General features: G+C 46.6%; 1 protein-coding gene across 1 annotated transcript in view; it reads left to right on the top strand.

Moving 5' to 3' along the window:
• Positions 1-3,775: 3,775 nt before the first annotated feature.
• Positions 3,776-17,253, top strand: part of NARS2 (asparaginyl-tRNA synthetase 2, mitochondrial) — a 97,653-nt gene continuing 84,175 nt past the window's right edge. Inside the window, exons 1-5 of the mRNA XM_073612820.1 lie at positions 3,776-3,930; positions 6,723-6,930; positions 9,065-9,174; positions 12,445-12,565; positions 15,582-15,722. Of these exons, the coding sequence (XP_073468921.1) occupies positions 6,793-6,930; positions 9,065-9,174; positions 12,445-12,565; positions 15,582-15,722 (510 nt within the window). The 5' untranslated portion in view covers positions 3,776-3,930; positions 6,723-6,792. The remainder of the gene's footprint in view (positions 3,931-6,722; positions 6,931-9,064; positions 9,175-12,444; positions 12,566-15,581; positions 15,723-17,253) is intronic.

Raw genomic sequence — 17,253 nt, 5'->3', positions numbered from 1 at the left:
AGGTGTATGGAGAGGTCTGTATGGAGCTGGGCAGCTCCTCTTCCACCCCAGGTGATACTGCCAGCGATCTTGGCAGGCAGGGAGATAGGTCACTGATGGGGGAGTATGGCGGCATCGTGAAGTCTTCTCCCTGCCGCTGCGAGCCTCCACAGGTGGTCGTCTCTCCCCGGGTATCCCCCGTCACATGACTGGTCGGCGCCATCTTGGATACCGCCGGGGTAGAGGCGGACAGTTTGAGCTGTTTTAAATAGCGATCCATGCCGCTGGTAGTGTGCTGTTAGCGGCGGTTCGGTCTCCAATCCGTCTGTAGTGCTTGTGGATGCTGGTAATGTGTGGTATCGTGTCGTTGGTATGCTGCACGGGTGCCGCCGGCCGGGAGCTCACAGTACAAGCGTCCTCACGCCGCCATGCCGAAGCCACGCCCCTTTTTTCTTTTTTTATATAAATGAAAATAAAAAATTTGAAGAAAAACAACATTTTCTACTTTCTGTTATTAAAAGATATCCAATAAAAATCAAATTTCTTCATATATTTAGTCCAAAATGTATTCTGCTACATATCTTTGGTAAAAGAAAAAAAATCCCAATAATGTGTGTATAGTGTATATTAATTGGTTTGTGCAAAAGTTATAGCATTTACAAATTATGGGATATACTGTATGCTGGAATTTATGCAGCTCTAACTTTCTGACTGCCTATCACAGGTGCTAAAATGCCAGGATAGTACAAATTACCACTTTTTGGAAAGTAGACACCCCAAGGTATTTTGCTGATAGGCAAATTGAATCTTTGGAAGATTTTATTTTTTGCCACAAGTATTTGGAAAATGACGACAAAAAAAAATATGTAATTTTCTTTCTTAATTTTCCAAATACTTGCGGCAAAAAAAATGAGATCTGCATAAATCTTGCCATGCCTCTTAGCAAATACCTCAGGGTGTCTACATCCCAAAATTAAGGGGGGGGGGGTTGTACTATCCTGGCATAGCAGGGATTTTGAAACTGTGATAGGTAGTCAGGAAATCAAAATGCGCAAGTTACGCCCTTTGAAAGCCTGAAGGTGTTCATTGGATTTTGGGCCCCCATACACGGCTAGGCTCACAAAAAGTCTCACACATCTGGTATCCCCATGGTCAGGAGAAGTAGATCAGTAAAGCGACAACTTTGTGTAAATAAAAAAAATATTATATATATATATATATATATATATATATATATATATATATATATATATATATAAAGATCTTTCAAAGACTCAACATGCCTCTTAGCAAATACCTTGGAGTGTCTGCTTTCCAAAAAGGGGTAATTTGGTTGGTGTTTATACTGTCCTGGGTCTCTGAAAATGTAATAGGTAGTCAGGAAATCCAATGCGTAATTGACACCCCTTGAAAGCCTGAAGGTGCTCATTGGATTTAGGTCCCCTGTACGTGGCTAGGCTGCCAGAAAGTCTCACATGTGATATCACCATACTCAGGACATGTAGCAGAATATGTTTTGGGGTGTAATTGTGAAAAATATCTCAATAAAGTTACAACTTTGTGTTAAAAAAATATTTATTTTGGGGGGTGTCTACTTTCCAAAAAAGAGTAATTTGGGGGGGGGGGGGGGGGGGGGTGACTGTCCTGGCATGTTAGGGCCTCTAAAAACATTACGTGTATGGCCAGCATTCTGATTTTCTGCCGCACTCCTAATGTTGGGCCTACATGTAATATTTCTTTTTTTCATGCAGCCTGTGGGTTGAATGAAAAATAACAGATTTACAATAATCGATGTGGATGAAGAAATCTCTGCCAGAACAAGTGTATGCTAAACATTAGACGCTTCCTCCACATATCCACCTCACACTTCTAATGTTGGGCATACATGTAATGTAATGTTCTATTTTCCTGTGGGCTTAACGAAAAAAAAACCCTGTACCTCCCCAACTCACATCTGTACACCTTTTTCACCCCTATTTACCCCCCAAACTCACCTCTATAACCCTTTTCACCCCTGCATACCCCCCCAACTCACGTCTATACACCTTTTTCACCCCTGTATACCCCCCAGCTCACCTCTATACACCTTTTTCACCCCTGTATATCTCCCCCAACTCACCTCTGTACACCTTTTCACCCCTGTATACCCCCCCAGCTCACCTCTATACCCCCCCAAACTCACCCCTGTATACCACCCAGTTTACCTCTATACACCTTTTTCACCCCTGTATACCCACCAACTCACATCTGTACACCTTTTTCACCCCTGTATACTCCCCAACTCACTTCTGTCCACTTTTCCCACCCCTGTATACTCCCCCAACTCACTTCTGTACACTTTTTTTTTTTACCGCCCCCAACTCAACTCTGTGTTCCTCAAGGTGTACAGATGTAAGTTGGGGGGTTTTGCAAGGGTTAAAAAAAAAGTCTACAGATGTGAGGTGGGGGGTATACAGGGGTGAAAAAGGTGTACAGATGTGAGTTGGGGTATACAGGGGTGAAAAAGGTGTACAGATGTGAGTTGGGGGTATACAGGGGTGAAAAAGGTGTACAGATGTGAGGTGGGGGTATACAGGGGTGAAAAAGGTCCACAGATGTGAGTTGGGGGAAAAAAAATCACAGTTCTTCACAGAACTGCAAAAACAAGGAACAGGGGGTGCACCAACCTAGCACATTACCTTTGTGATAGCTTTATTTATGTTAACATAACAGATGTATATTTACAAAAGACATCAGCAATAAGGCACATTAAACTCCACAATATACTTGAAGCAGGCCTGGTCACCTTGACCAGTGGTCTCCAAACTGCGGCCCGAGGGCCGATTGTGGCCCTATTTCTAGCCTTCATCTGGCCCTTGGGGCACTATTGCTCCCAATGATCTCAACAATAGGGCACTATTTCTTCCACCAATACCAGTGATGGAGCACTATTCCTCCTCCTACTGACCACCAACACTGAGGCTGTGTTTATTCTCACTGATGCCCGACCCCGGGGCATTTTCTCCACCCACTGGTCAGAATCAGTAAACTGGCCCTTTGCTTGAAGAGTTTGGAGAACCCTGACTTAGACAAGTCCCAAGCACAAGAAGACCTTCCAAAAGGCTGACGCATTTCAAGAGGCGATTCCCCTCTTCTTCAGAGGCAAATGGACACATCCATCTTTCCTCGAAACTAGGGTTGCCACATCATCCCTTTAATCCAGGACGCATATTAATTACACAGGTTCTGAGGCTGATTTAATGCAGATAAGGCACCAAGTGAGTTTAATTACCACCTTAATCAGTCACAGAACCTGTGTAATTAATGTATGTCCTTGATTAAAGGGATGATGTGGCAACCCTACTTGAAACGCGTCAGCCTTTTAGAAGGTCTTTCTCGTGTTTGGGACTTGTCTAGGTGACCGGGCCGCTTTAAGTATATTGGGGACTTTGAGATGCCGCCCACCTAAAGGGGGGTGTCACGGTGTGACCTGAGCCCTTCTGTGGGGAGTGCGCAGAGGTAACTCCGGGGCTCCATAGCGTACAGGATAGTCAGCAGAGGTGACAGGGCCTCTTTTATATTAGTATCCCATAGCGACAGCGACTGATTTATTTCAGCACACAGACACTGTCACCAGAAATAAATACAAATATATTGATTTGAGAAGTCACATCTCCTCTCTAATAAGGAAAGCTCAGCGAATAGTAAACAAACTACATTTCCCAGCATGCTTCAGTCCGGTACACTTCCGCTCTACTCTCAAAACTGAGCTAAAATTCCCAATTGTCTCTCCTATGGCGGCCATTTTGTCGTAGCCCGCCCCATTGAATTGCAATGAAGCGTGGACTTCTTAAACATGGCCGCTGCGGGATGTATTGAAGAGGCGCCGCTTACACCGAGGTCATGTGAAGCCCTGCGGTGCCCTGACAGGAGGGAAAATCGGTGACATGTGGAGGGGGTGACCCCGGAGAGGTGGGTGAGCTGGGGGACACACGGGGCTGGTGTCAGAGCTCAGGGACACTGTGCACCATAGGAGCAGAGAGAGAGATCAGTGACCCCTGACCTCTGGATGTGCTGTGTTTGTAGAACTGAAGATCTGACCATACAGGATACAATCTGATTGTATGATCTCTTTGTGTACAGTGAGCTCTCCTGAGATCATACAATCAGATTATCGCTCACCATACAGGATACAATCTGATTGTATGAATGATCTTCCTTATACATATACAGTATCTCACAAAAGTCAGTACACCCCTCACATTTTTTGAAAATATTTTATTCTATCTTTTCATGTGACAACACTGAAGAAATGACACTTGTCTACAATGTAAAGTAGTGAGTGTACAGCTTGTATAACAGTGTAAATTTGCTGTCCCATCAAAATAACTCAACACACAGCCATTAATGTCTAAACCACTGGCAACAAAAGTGAGTACACCCCTAAGTGAAAATGTCCAAATTGGGCCCAATTAGCCATTTTCCCTCCCCTGTGTCATGTGACTCGTTAGTGTTACAAGGTCTCAGGTGTGAATGGGGAGCAGGTGTGTTAAATTTGGTGTTATCGCTCTCACTCTCTCATACTGGTCACTGGAAGTTCAACATGGCACCTCATGGCAAAGAACTCTCTGAAGATCTGATAAAAATAATTGTTGCTCTACATAAAGGTGGCCTAGGCTATAAGAAGATTGCCAAGACCCTGAAACTGAGCTGCAGCACGGTGGCCAAGACCATACAGGGGTTTACCAGGACAGGTTCCACTCAGAACAGGCCTCGCCATGGGAAACCAAAGAAGTTGAGTGCACGTGCTCAGCGTCATATCCAGAGGTTGTCTTTGGGAAATAGACTTATGAGTGCTGCCAACATTGCTGCAGAGGTTGAAGGGGTGGGGGGTCAGTCAGTCAGTGCTCAGACCATACGCCGCACACTGCATCAAATTGGTCTGCATGTCTGTCATCCCAGAAGGAAGCCTCTTCTAAAGATGATGCACAAGAAAGCCCACAAACAGTTTGCTAAAGACAAGTAGACGAAGGACATGATTACTGGAACCGTGTCCTGTGGTCTGATGAGACCAAGATAAACTTATTTGGTTCAGATGGTGACAAGCGTGTGTGGCGGAAACCAGGTGAGGAGTACAAAGACAAGTGTGTCTTGCCTACAGTCAAGCATGGTGGTGGGAGTGTCATGGTCTGGGGCTGCATAAGTGCTGCCGGCACTGGGGAGCTACAGTTCATTGAGGGAACCATGAATGCCAACATGTACTGTGACATACTGAAGCAGAGCATGATCCTCTCCCTTCAGAGACTGGACCGCAGGGCAGTATTCCAACATGATAACAACCCCAAACACACCTCCAAGACGACCACTGCCTTGCTAAAGAAGCTGAGGGTAAAGGTGATGGACTGACCAAGCATGTCTCCAGACCTAAACCCTATTGATCATCTGTGGGACATCCTCAAACGGAAGGTGGAGGAGCGCAAGGTCTCTAACATCCACCAGCTCTGTGATGTCATCATGGAGGAGTGAAAGAGGATTCCAGTGACAACCTGTGAAGCTCTGGTGAACTCCATGCCCAAGAGGGTTAAGGCAGCGCTGGAAAATAATGGTGGCCTCACAAAATATTGAGACTTTGGTCCCAATTTGGACATTTTCACTCGCGTACACACGGTCGGACTTTTCGTCTACAAATGTCCGACGGACCAAATACGGCGGACAATCTGATCATGTATGGGCTTCCGCGGACTTTTCCAGCCGCAAATCTGACGGACTTTAGATTTGGAACATGCTTCAAATCTTTACGTCGTAACTCCCCCTGGACCCAGAAATCCGCTCGTCTGTATGCTAGTCCAACGGACAAAAACCCACGCTAGGGCAGCTACTGGCTATCAACTTCCTTATTTTAGTCCGGTGTACGTCATCACGTACGAATCTATCGGACTTTTGTGTGATCGTGTGTAGGCAAGTCCGTTCGTTAGAAAGTCCACCGCAAGTCCGCCAAAAGTCCGTCGAAAGTCTGTCGGACGGGCTGTCGGACTTTTGTAGCCGAAAAGTCTGACCGTGTGTACGCGGCATTAGGGCTGCACTCACTTTTGTTGCCAGCAGTTTAGACATTAATGGCTGTGTGTTGAGTTATTTTGAGGGGACAGCAAATTTACACTGTTATACAAGCTGTACACTCACTACTTTACATTGTAACAAAGTGTAATTTCTTCAGTGTTGTCACATGAAAAGATAGAACAAAATATTTACAAAAATGTGAGGGGTGTACTCACTTTTGTGAGATTCTGTATGTAGTGCAAGGTCCTGCCTGATTGGATAACTGTTGGTGGTAGATCAAAATCTGATTGTACAATGAGATTGCATGGCATGTGGCCAGCTCTAGGCTGGTCATACATTGGACAATCTACTTTAGATCTTCCATCTACGGTGTGGTGCAGCTGCCCTGTCTGGATATGAATTGTTCTGCAAAATCCTTCCCTACACACCCTAAAATCTACATCTCCCAAGAACCCCTTCTTATACCCCCCCACACACATATATAATGAGGGGGGTAGGGGGAGGGCCAGGGAGGCGGGGTAGGGCCGGAGAGGGGAGCTGTGATAGGATGATGCAGAGTTGTCATCCCAGACAGACAAAAAAGCATTCCCTGGATTTCCGGCAGATCAGCAGTTCTTTTTCTATCCTTGCTCTATTATAAAGGGAGAACATAAAGACGTGTGCCTGGATTACAGAGATCTTTGTACTGAAGTTCTTCTTCATTTCAGGAGTTGGTCTCTTCTACTCCCTCTGTTTCATCATCATCATCCTCATCATCAGTGGTGATCTGGAGGAACCATGCTCGCTGCAGGGAAGGTTGTCACCAGGCTGGGGTCACACTGTCCTTGGCACCGTTGTCACCGAAGCCTGAGCAGGATAAGTGTGCGAGAAGCACTCAGCAGTCATGATGAGGACACAAGGAAAGTAAAAGTCCAGGTAGGTGAGAACTGATCTGCTGAGCTCCTCAGATATCCGATTCTCAGACTTCATTCATAAAGAGCTGTGTGTGTGTGTGTAATATATATGTGTAAATATATATATATATATATATATATATATATATATATATATATATATATATATTTGAATTTTTCCGTTTATATCGCAAAAAATAAAAAAACCCCCAGTGGTCATTAAACACCACCAAAAGAAAGCCCTATTTGTGTAAAAAAAAAAAAAAATATATAAATTTTGTTTTGGTTACAGCGTTGCGTGGTCAAGTAATTGCCAGTTAAAATAGCGCAGTGCTGAATAGCAAAAAATGGCCTGGTCATGAAGGGGGGTAAAATCTTCCGCCGCTGAAGTGGTTATTCTTTAAAACTGGAACTTTACATTACCTTAGTACAGCCAACATTTTGCGAGTGGAAAATGATTGCAAATGAGCATGGGCTGCCTCAGAGCGGGGGGGGAGGGGGGAGCGAGCACCTCTGGCAGGCGGGGTTGAATGGGAGCCATTCTCTCAGGGATTGCCCAGCGGAAGAGAGAGCTGGCCGGATCACAGAGCGGGGATTGCCAGCTGTTACAGCTTTCATTTGAATTGCCGTCCGTTCGCGGTCCCACACGGTCCCGCCTCTTGACCCGGCACCAATGATAAACAGAACGCTGGTCCAATGCCGGGACGTGTTCTGTCTGTCACAGGCGCTGTGTCAGGAGGCGGGACTGTGTGTGACCGTGAGCAGGCGGCAATTCAAATGAAAGCTGTTACAGCGGGCAATCCCCGCTCTGTGATGATCTGGCCGCCCGCTCTCTTCCTCTGCACAGGTCACGCTGCATTGATGGGCACAGGTGAGGCTGCATAGCTGGGCACTGTAGAGGCTGCTCTGTTGAGCACTGTAGAGGCTGCATTGATGGGCACTGGGGAGGCTGCGTTGCTGGGCACTGTAGAGGCTGCTCTGTTGGGCACTGTAGAGGCTGCATAGCTGGGCACTGTAGAGGCTGCATAGCTGGGCACTGGGGAGGCTGCATAGCTGGGCACTGGGGAGGCTGCATAGCTGGGCACTGGGGAGGCTGCATAGCTGGGCACTGGGGAGGCTGCATTGATGGGCACTGTGGAGGCTGCATTGATGGGCACTGGGGAGGCTGCATAGCTGGGCACAGGTCAAGCTGCATAGCTGGGCACTGTAGAGGCTGCTCTGTTGGGCACTGTAGAGGCTGCTCTGTTGGGCACTGGGGAGGCTGCATTGATGGGCACTGGGGAGGCTGCATAGCTGGGCACAGGTCAAGCTGCATTGATGGGCACAGGGGAAGCTGCATTGATGGGCACTGGTGAGGCTGCATCTGTGGGCACTGGTCATGCTGCATTGATGGGCAGAGGTGAGGCTGCACAGATAAAGTTGTTAATATTTATTTTTGTAACTTAATTTTGCATAAAACATTTAAGTGTCATTTCATGAGATAATTTATGAGGGCGTGATTAGGGGTGGTGCAGGGTAAGTGTTGGGTGGGGCAACTGGTGGCGAGCAACCCTTAAGGCCTGCCTAGTAGCTCAGGACTTGAAATTTTGAGCCCTGTCATAGTACATTTGTTCTTCCATGCTTCGAGACTAGACACAGTAATCTCTCCAAAATCGGATATTATTTATTTTGGTAACTGAACTTTTTGAAACGTTATAAGGAACATATATTGGAGCTTGTACCGGCAGATTGTTTGTAATAGCTCCGTGTAATTTTATTCTGTTTGCTTATATTACTTTGTTTATTTTTCAAGAAATTACAATTACATAAAAAAAAAAAAAAACTGGAACTTTATTTATAATGGTTTCTATGTATATATTTGTTAGGTTTTTGATGAAAAGATTTTTCAGGTAAACTGTATGTCTGTCTATTACTCGCACTACATCGCGCCAGTTGCCCGTACAACTCCTATAGAAACGAATGCAGACTTCATGCCCAGTGTGAAGAAGGAGAGATAAATCTGATGCATTATAGAGGAATAGATTCATCTGGGGGGGGGGGCATCAAACAACACAGCGTTATGTATGACTAAATCTGTGAGAAGTCCTCGGTGTAGCTGGGTTGTCACACACCGTTGTATCACACGTGGGGATCTCTAATCTCCTCTCCTTCCGCAGGGTTGGGTGCGCTCTGTCCGAGACCAGAAAGAAGTTTTATTTCTTCATATCAATGACGGATCTTCTCTACAAAACCTCCAGATTGTGGCCGAGCCCAGCCTCAGACACAGGTAACACTCTCTGTATCATAGGAGAACAACGGGCAACAATGAAGAGTGTAGGACTATCACACATGTGTATATCATAAGGTACCCTTCTAGCAAAGTCACACCGGGGTGCTGGGAGGGAATTTATCAAAAAACTGGAGCAGTTGCAACCAGTCGACTTCTGTTTTTAGTTTTTCTTTTTTTTTTTTTTTTACTTAGAAAGGGGAGCTCCAGTCTCCTCCAAAAAAAAAAAAAAAAAAAAATAGGTCAACAGCTACAAATACTGTAGGTGCTGTCTCTTAATATAAGGACACTTACCTGTCCAGGGATCCAGCGATGTCCTGACCCAAGATGATCCTTCAGTCGGCTTTGGGTGCAGGTGCCGCCATCGTAAGTAGGGGGAAACAGGAAGTGGCTGCATAGTTGGTTTCCTACTGCACATGCGCGAGTCAGGCTGTGCTTTTGTGAATGGTCCCACAGTCTTGTGTGACCTGTGATGGATCCTAGAAGGCTGTGGAGGAAGGGGGGGTGGTCAAAATTCTTGGCTCAGATCACTGCGTTGCATCTGTCCAGAAGTTGGAGGGGGTAACTGTCAAGACCAGGTACCCACCAGGTACCAAAAAGGCCGGTAAGCAGCTTCTATTTTCTTACGTGATCAGCTGTCAGCTGATCATGTGGTAAAGAGCCCGCTGAGATTGGCCCTTTACCCTGCTCTGTGATCAGCCGAGTCCCAAGGACTTGGCGATCACAGAGCGCGCCACCCATGCGCCCCGAGAACGGAAGGACGTCCATGTACACCCTCCCGGCATTTGAAACCCGATCTGTAGCCGTCTTATGGCTATAGTGCGGGCGCCAAGTGGTTAAGGTAAAAAAAACGTGCATTCAGTTCCCCTGCCCCCCCCCCCCCCTTATACTTACCTGACCCCGATCTCGATCCAGCAATGTGCACAAGAGCAGAGGCTCTTGGCTCCTGTTGCTGTCAATCACAGCCAGGGAGGAGAGAGCGGGGGGGAGGGGGCCGAGATGCGTTCTGCGTGTCAATGGTCACACAAAACCAGCTTAGGAGCGAACACGCATGAGTGCCCCCATTTCAAGCGGCTTGCTATAGGGGCATTCAGAGGGGGGAGGAGCCATGTTTGTTTGTTTATGTTTAAAAAAAAAAATTGGAGCAGTTACGATCACCTTAAAGTGGATGTAAACCCTCTCCTATACCCAGTGAACAGCCTCGGATGATACACAGAGATGAAACAAATCTCCCTACATAAGTTTTACATGTATATCTCCTGTCTTCAGCTTTCTACACTCTTTGAAAAGTGCAGATTGTGTTAAAAATCTTTTTTTTTCATGCAGAGCTGTATTATGAATCGAGAATCTCTCTGCTTATCTATCTATCTCTAAGCTCCCTCCTGACATAAATTTTCAGCTGCTGTTATCTCGTGTGTCGGAGAACTTGTCAGAAGTGACTTATAACAGAGGAACAGAGCAGCAGAAAGACACTGCACTTAGAGCTTTTTAGGCTTTGCAACTGGTTTCCTAGTGCGTGTGCACGAGTCGCTCTGCGCTTTCTGAATGGTCTCGTCGCCTTCTGGGACCTGTGTGTGTCCCAGAGGGCAGCGGGGGGTGGGGGTGGGGGGGGAATGTCCGGAGATCGTCATGGTGATCTCACCCAGAAGTGGGAGCGAGTACCTGTCAAAACCAGGAGGCTTAGAAATCTGACAGGTCGGCTGTCAGATGGAAGCGATCGGGTGGCTCTGTAGCCGCCCGATCGTTTCCACACACCCCTGTATGTGGCGATCGGTCCCCCTATGAGGTAAAAATACGTTTTGATAAAAAATGTCAAAAATTAATGGCCGCTTTTAAAGTGTCACCTATGGAAAATATGTTGCCTTTTCACAGGCCCACACGATTTTAAGATTTGACACCTTGGGTATCTATTTACTCAGCACAATCTCATCTTTTATATTTTACCCTCAAAATTAGTTAATTTATTGTGCGTGTATGCACCCTAACTTTACCTTTTTAGTGTATTTTTTTTTTCCTGTAATTTTTGTGTTTCGTAAACTGTTGTGCTAAAAAAAATTGTAACTACTGCTATTTTATTCTGATGAAGTCAAAGATCACTGGGCACAGTGTCCTTTTAGGGCCGATTCACACCAGAACGTAATTCCATAAAGGTATGTTCCATATGTGTGTTTCCTGCACCGTGTTCAAAATGCACTGCCTTTGTGATCTACTTTGGGTGATGATACGTTGTTAACCCCAAATGTAGATCGCAAACGCAGTGGACACAAAAAAAAAAAGTATAACAAGAGTGCAGGGTTCAGGAGGGCGTTACCCTCGGAACTGCAGGGTTCAGGAGGGAGTTTCCCTCGGAACTGCAGGGTTCAGGAGGGCGTTACCCTCGGAACTGTAGGGTTCAGGGGTGCGTTACCCTCGGAACTGTAGGGTTCAGGGGTGCGTTACCCTCGGAACTGTAGGGTTCAGGGGTGCGTTACCCTCGGAACTGTAGGGTTCAGGGGTGCGTTACCCTCGGAACTGTAGGGTTCAGGGGTGCGTTACCCTCGGAACTGTAGGGTTCAGGGGTGCGTTACCCTCGGAACTGCAGGGTTCAGGGGTGCGTTACCCTCGGAACTGCAGGGTTCAGGAGTGCGTTACCCTCGGAACACAGGGATTGGGGGAGGGGGGTGTGAAGGGTGGTAGAGGACACTGCTATGGAGTGGCCCTGCCCATAGCAGTGTCCACTGCCCCCTTCACACACACACACACACACACACACACACACACACACACACACACACACACACTCTATAGTGTCCTCTTCCCCTTCCCTGACATAGCATCCTGCCTGTGCACAGGAGACCGAGAGGCAGCACAGTTCTGAACAGGGGGTGGGAGCTGGCAGAGTAACTTTTTATATTAACAAGATGGTGATTGGTTGCTAGGTTCTAAGCAACCAATCACCTGCGGGTTAAGTTGAAAAGTTAACTTTACCAGCTCCTCCCCCCCGCCCTCGGTCCTGATCTGTGTTGGCTCTTGCTCCCTGCTGTTCACTGATGACAGCAGCGGAGGAAGATGAAAAGAGAAAAGGCGGGGGTCAGCGGCGCAGACCTGATCCCGGTCGACAGGTAGCCCGCGATCGACGGGTTGCCGACCCCCGGCTCTAGGGTGTCTGCTTTCAGAAAATATATCCTGTTTGGGGGTTCTACATAATCTTCAGTTTTATAGGATTATTATATAAAGATTGTGAAGCTGTACATGGTCTCTTTAATATTGCTCTCTCTTGTTTCCTTGCAGCTCGATCAGTTTCGGCAGTGCGGTTGAAGTGTCGGGGGCTCTGGTGAGTAGTGTGGGCACCAAGCAGAGCGTGGAGGTCAAGGCAGAAGAGATTCGAGTGATTGGAGAATGTGACACCAAAGTAAGATGTCATCTATGATTCCAGATTTAGAAATGCATTTTCTGGATGGAACGGCAATCTTCTAATGTTAAATCTGATACTGACTATACACATAGCAATTCCAATTCTTCAATTTCCACTTTAGTTCAATTTGTCCATCGATTAAACAGTCAAAGCATCTATTTTCAGTCAAGCACGGGGCAGTCATATTGAAGAATCCATTATGGCTTTTATCAGATTGCTTTACGAGGTTTTTAGTTTTGGAACGATGTCTATTGCAATTATTCTATCAGTTTCTTAAATTTATTCAAAACGTTTAAAATTGAAGTTTGCTCTGTGATCCGATTTAAAGTGATTGTAAAGTCTGTTTATTATTTTTATAGACAAAAAAAAAAAAAAAAACATGTTCTACTTACCTGCTCTGTGTAATGGTTAAGCACAGAGCAGTCCGGATCCTCCTCCCCTCGGGTCCCTCTTCTGTGCTCCTGTCCCCTTCCTCCTGCCCCCACAGCAAGCAGTTTGCTATGGGGGCACTCGAGCCGAGCCGCAGCTCCGTGTGTCCATTCAGACACAGAGCCCCGGTTCGGCCCCGCCCCCTCTCTCTCCTGTTTGTCTAACTGACTTTGACAGCAGCGGGTGCCAAGGGCGCCACTGCTGTGTCTCAGCCAATCGGGATGGAGAGTCCCGGACGACCGAGGCACTCATGGACATCGCTGGACAGAGAGGGACCTCAGGTAAGTATTAGGGGGGCTGCTACACGCAGAAGGCCAGTAATAAAGGTTAAAGTTGGCAATATGATTGTCGGTTTCATCCCACTTATGATTAGAAAATAGAATGGATGTTCTTAAAACGAAAATGTTAGAACAAAATTCTACTAGTGTATGGCCAGCTTAAATGCCCTTTTTTAAACAGTGTTTCTCAATCTTTTTTTAGTCACGGCTCCCTTTCTAAAAGGATGCAACATCTTGAGGAAACCCAATCTAAAAAAAAAAGCAGTCCCAGTACACTAGAAAACCAGTCCTGATTGTACAGAGTGCAAGGGTCAGGAAAGTGTAATGGACAGAGTGTGGGGGTTAGGATAACTTGCATAGGGTGGGGGTCAGGACAATGTAACCTATAGAGAGCAGGAGTCAGGACAATGTAGTGTACAGGGGGCGGGGGGGGTAAGGACAATGTAACGTACAGGGAGCGGGGGGTCAGGACAATGTAACGTACAGGGAGCGGGGGGTCAGGACAATGTAACCTATAGAGAGCAGGGGTCAGGACAATGTAGTGTACAGGGGGCGGGGGGGGTAAGGACAATGTAACGTACAGGGGGCGGGGGGTCAGGACAATGTAACCTATAGAGAGCAGGGGTCAGGACAATGTAGTGTACAGGGGGCGGGGGGGGTAAGGACAATGTAACGTACAGGGGGCGGGGGGTCAGGACAATGTAACCTATAGAGAGCAGGGGTCAGGACAATGTAACGTGCGGGGGGGTCAGGACAATGTAATGTACAGGGGGGCGGGGGGTCAGGACAATGTAATGTACAGGGGGCGGGGGGGTCAGGACAATGTAACGTACAGGGGGCGGGGGGGTCAGGACAATGTAACGTACAGGGGGCGGGGGGTCAGGACAATGTAACATACAGGGGGCGGGGGGTCAGGACAATGTAACGTACAGGGGTGGGGGGTCAGGACAATGTAACGTACAGGGGGCGGGGGGCAGGACAATGTAACCTATAGAGGGCGGGGGGTCAGGACAATGTAATGTACAGGGGGCGGGGGGGTCAGGACAATGTAACGTACAGGGGGCGGGGGGTCAGGACAATGTAATGTACAGGGGGCGGGGGGGTCAGGACAATGTAACGTACAGGGGGCGGGGGGTCAGGACAATGTAACGTACAGGGGGCGGGGGGTCAGGACAATGTAACGTACAGGGGGCGGGGGGTCAGGACAATGTAACGTACAGGGGGCGGGGGGTCAGGACAATGTAACATACAGGGGGCGGGGGGTCAGGACAATGTAATGTACAGGGGGCGGGGGGGTCAGGACAATGTAACGTACAGGGGGCGGGGGGTCAGGACAATGTAACGTACAGGGGGCGGGGGGTCAGGACAATGTAATGTACAGGGGGCGGGGGGGTCAGGACAATGTAATGTACAGGGGGCGGGGGGTCAGGACAATGTAACGTACAGGGGGCGGGGGGCAGGACAATGTAACGTATAGGGGGTCAGGACATTGTAACGTCCAGAGGACGGGGGTCAGGACAGTGCAGTGGACTGAGTGCGACGGTCAGGAGTAACAATAACATACACACTTACCGGTACTCTGCATTTGTGACAGCTTAACAAACCGGCAGGCCAAACAGCCAAGGCCCTCGAATGCGGAAGACCGTGTGAAGATGGAAGCCCTGTCAGCGATGACAGCGCGCCGCTGGAGGGCTTTGTTTTAAGGCAAGTCTGGCATAATGTGCTAGTATGCACTGCATACTAGCGCATTATGACATTATCCTGCAGGGACCAATTTTTTTTTTTTTTTTTGTGCAGTTTACTTCTGCTTTAAAGGTGGCCACATTGCCTTGCAGGGTCCTATGGAGACCCATTGTAGCCAGGCTTTCATATGCGCTCTCTGGAGAGGACTATAGGATGATGCCTGCACTGACATGCACAGGCAGCCTGAGACTGGAGCTGGCTCCAGATTTGGTCGGTGATGGGGGCGTGCATGAGTGTTTGGCTTTAGGAATGATGGAACATCCAGGGGGCGGGGGGGGATCAACTGGACGTCCAGGGAAGTGGGGCAAAAAACAGAAGGCTGCAGCTTTAAAATGATGCTATAGTGTATTGCTGGACCTATTTGTGTTTCTGGAAAATGTCATGGTTTAGTACCCCCCTTTTTTTTTTTTTTTTTTTTTTTAAAGTGCTTTAACAATAAGCTGCATGCTTTTCCTTTTCCAAGAATGGATGCTTTCTCTGTGCCCTGGTGTGAATGCGCCCTAAGGGAACGGAATGCTTTTGGTGCACTGACTACTAGAAGGTGTCTTTTGTGTGTTTTGCAGGATTTTCCATTTAAAATTAAACAACGTCACCCCCCAGAATACGTGCGTCAATTTCCTCACCTGCGATGCAGGACCAACACGTTTGGATCCTTACTGAGAATCCGCAGCGAAGCCACAGCAGCCATCCATGAGTATTTCAAGGTACTCTGTTGTTGTTTTTGTTTTTGTTTTTGTTTGTGTGTGTGTTGTTTGTTTTTTTGTTTTTTTAACATCTGTTTTTTGTGAATTGCATTGTGTGTAAGAGCTTGTGTACATAAGGTTTTGTCAAATCTTACTGTTTGCATTTGAACGCAGTGCTACTCATAGGCATGTGTTCAAACGCAAAAGGCTGTCCTTCTTTACCATTAATGCAAATAAATCCCAATTGGGTCCTCTGTGTTAGAAGAAACACAACCCATAACCACAAGCCTACATGCAGGATTAAAGTAGAACGATGGCCTCCCATTCGTTGCAGCTTCTTTCTTCTTTCTTCCTTCTTCTTCCTTCTTCTTCCTTCTTCTTCCTTCTTCTTCCTTCTTCTTCCTTCTTCTTCTTTGTTCTTTCTTCTTCTTTCTTCTTGACTGAGCTCAAACAAGAAGAAGAAGAAAGCAGCTCCATTAGGCCTCTTGCACATGATACTCCTGTTTAACCACTTTTTTTTTTCTCTGCTGGCGATTCCCCTGCACTGTAAAAACAATCATAGCGGCAGTTCAGCTGTTTGATTGTTTTCACTGGCTTCGACCGGCCTGCCCGTGCGATCGGCGAGCCAGAGAAGGAATCCGCTGGCGGCTGCAGAAGTTTGCCATAGAGCAGACCGAGGACCAGATGGTCCCTGCTCATCTCTATGACTCTCGGAGGGCGGGCGCGACATTATGACATCACGTCCGGCCATGGAAGTTGTAAATACTGCCGTGTGTTCGGCTGGAAAGGCTGAGATCGTTTTTTTTTTTTTTTTGTTTTTTTTTTATTTCAGTCTTTCCTGCCTAGAGGAGAGATGTTGGGATTTATAGACCCCACATCTCTCCATAAAGAGGACCTGTCATGCCCTATTATTATTACAAGGGATGTTTACATTCCTTGTAATAGGAATAAAAGTGATAAAAAAAAATATAAAATAAAAATATTTAAGGGAAAGTTGTAAAAATATATATTTTTTAAAATAAACAAATAAAAAAATTAAAGCTCCCCGTCCCCTCGTGCTTGCAGGCAGATGCGAACGCATACATAAACGACATTCAAACCACACGTGAGTTATTGCTGCGAACGTTAGAGTGAGAGCAATAATTCTAGAGCAAGACCCTCTCTGTAACTCTAAACAGGTAACCTGTAAATAAAATTGAAAGCGTCACCTATGAACATTCGAGTGTGCACACTTTTAAAGCGTGACATGTTGGGTATCTATTTACTCGGGATAACATCGTCTTTCACATTATATAAAAAAAAAAAAAGGGGCTTACTTTTACTGTTTTTTTTTAATTGATGTAAGTGTTTTATTTTTCTAAAAAATTTCATTCGAAAAATCTCTGCGCAAATACCGTGCGACATAAAAAATTGCAATGATCGCCATTTTATTCCCTAGGGTCTGTGTGTATATGTGTGTGTGTGTGTGTGTGTGTGTGTGTGTGTGTGTATATATATATATATATATATATATATATATATATATATATATATATATATATATATATATATA

The sequence above is a fragment of the Aquarana catesbeiana genome, linkage group LG02, assembly GCF_042186555.1.
Source record: "Aquarana catesbeiana isolate 2022-GZ linkage group LG02, ASM4218655v1, whole genome shotgun sequence".
Lineage (NCBI taxonomy): Eukaryota > Metazoa > Chordata > Amphibia > Anura > Ranidae > Aquarana > Aquarana catesbeiana.
This window is presented reverse-complemented; position numbering and strand designations above follow the sequence as displayed.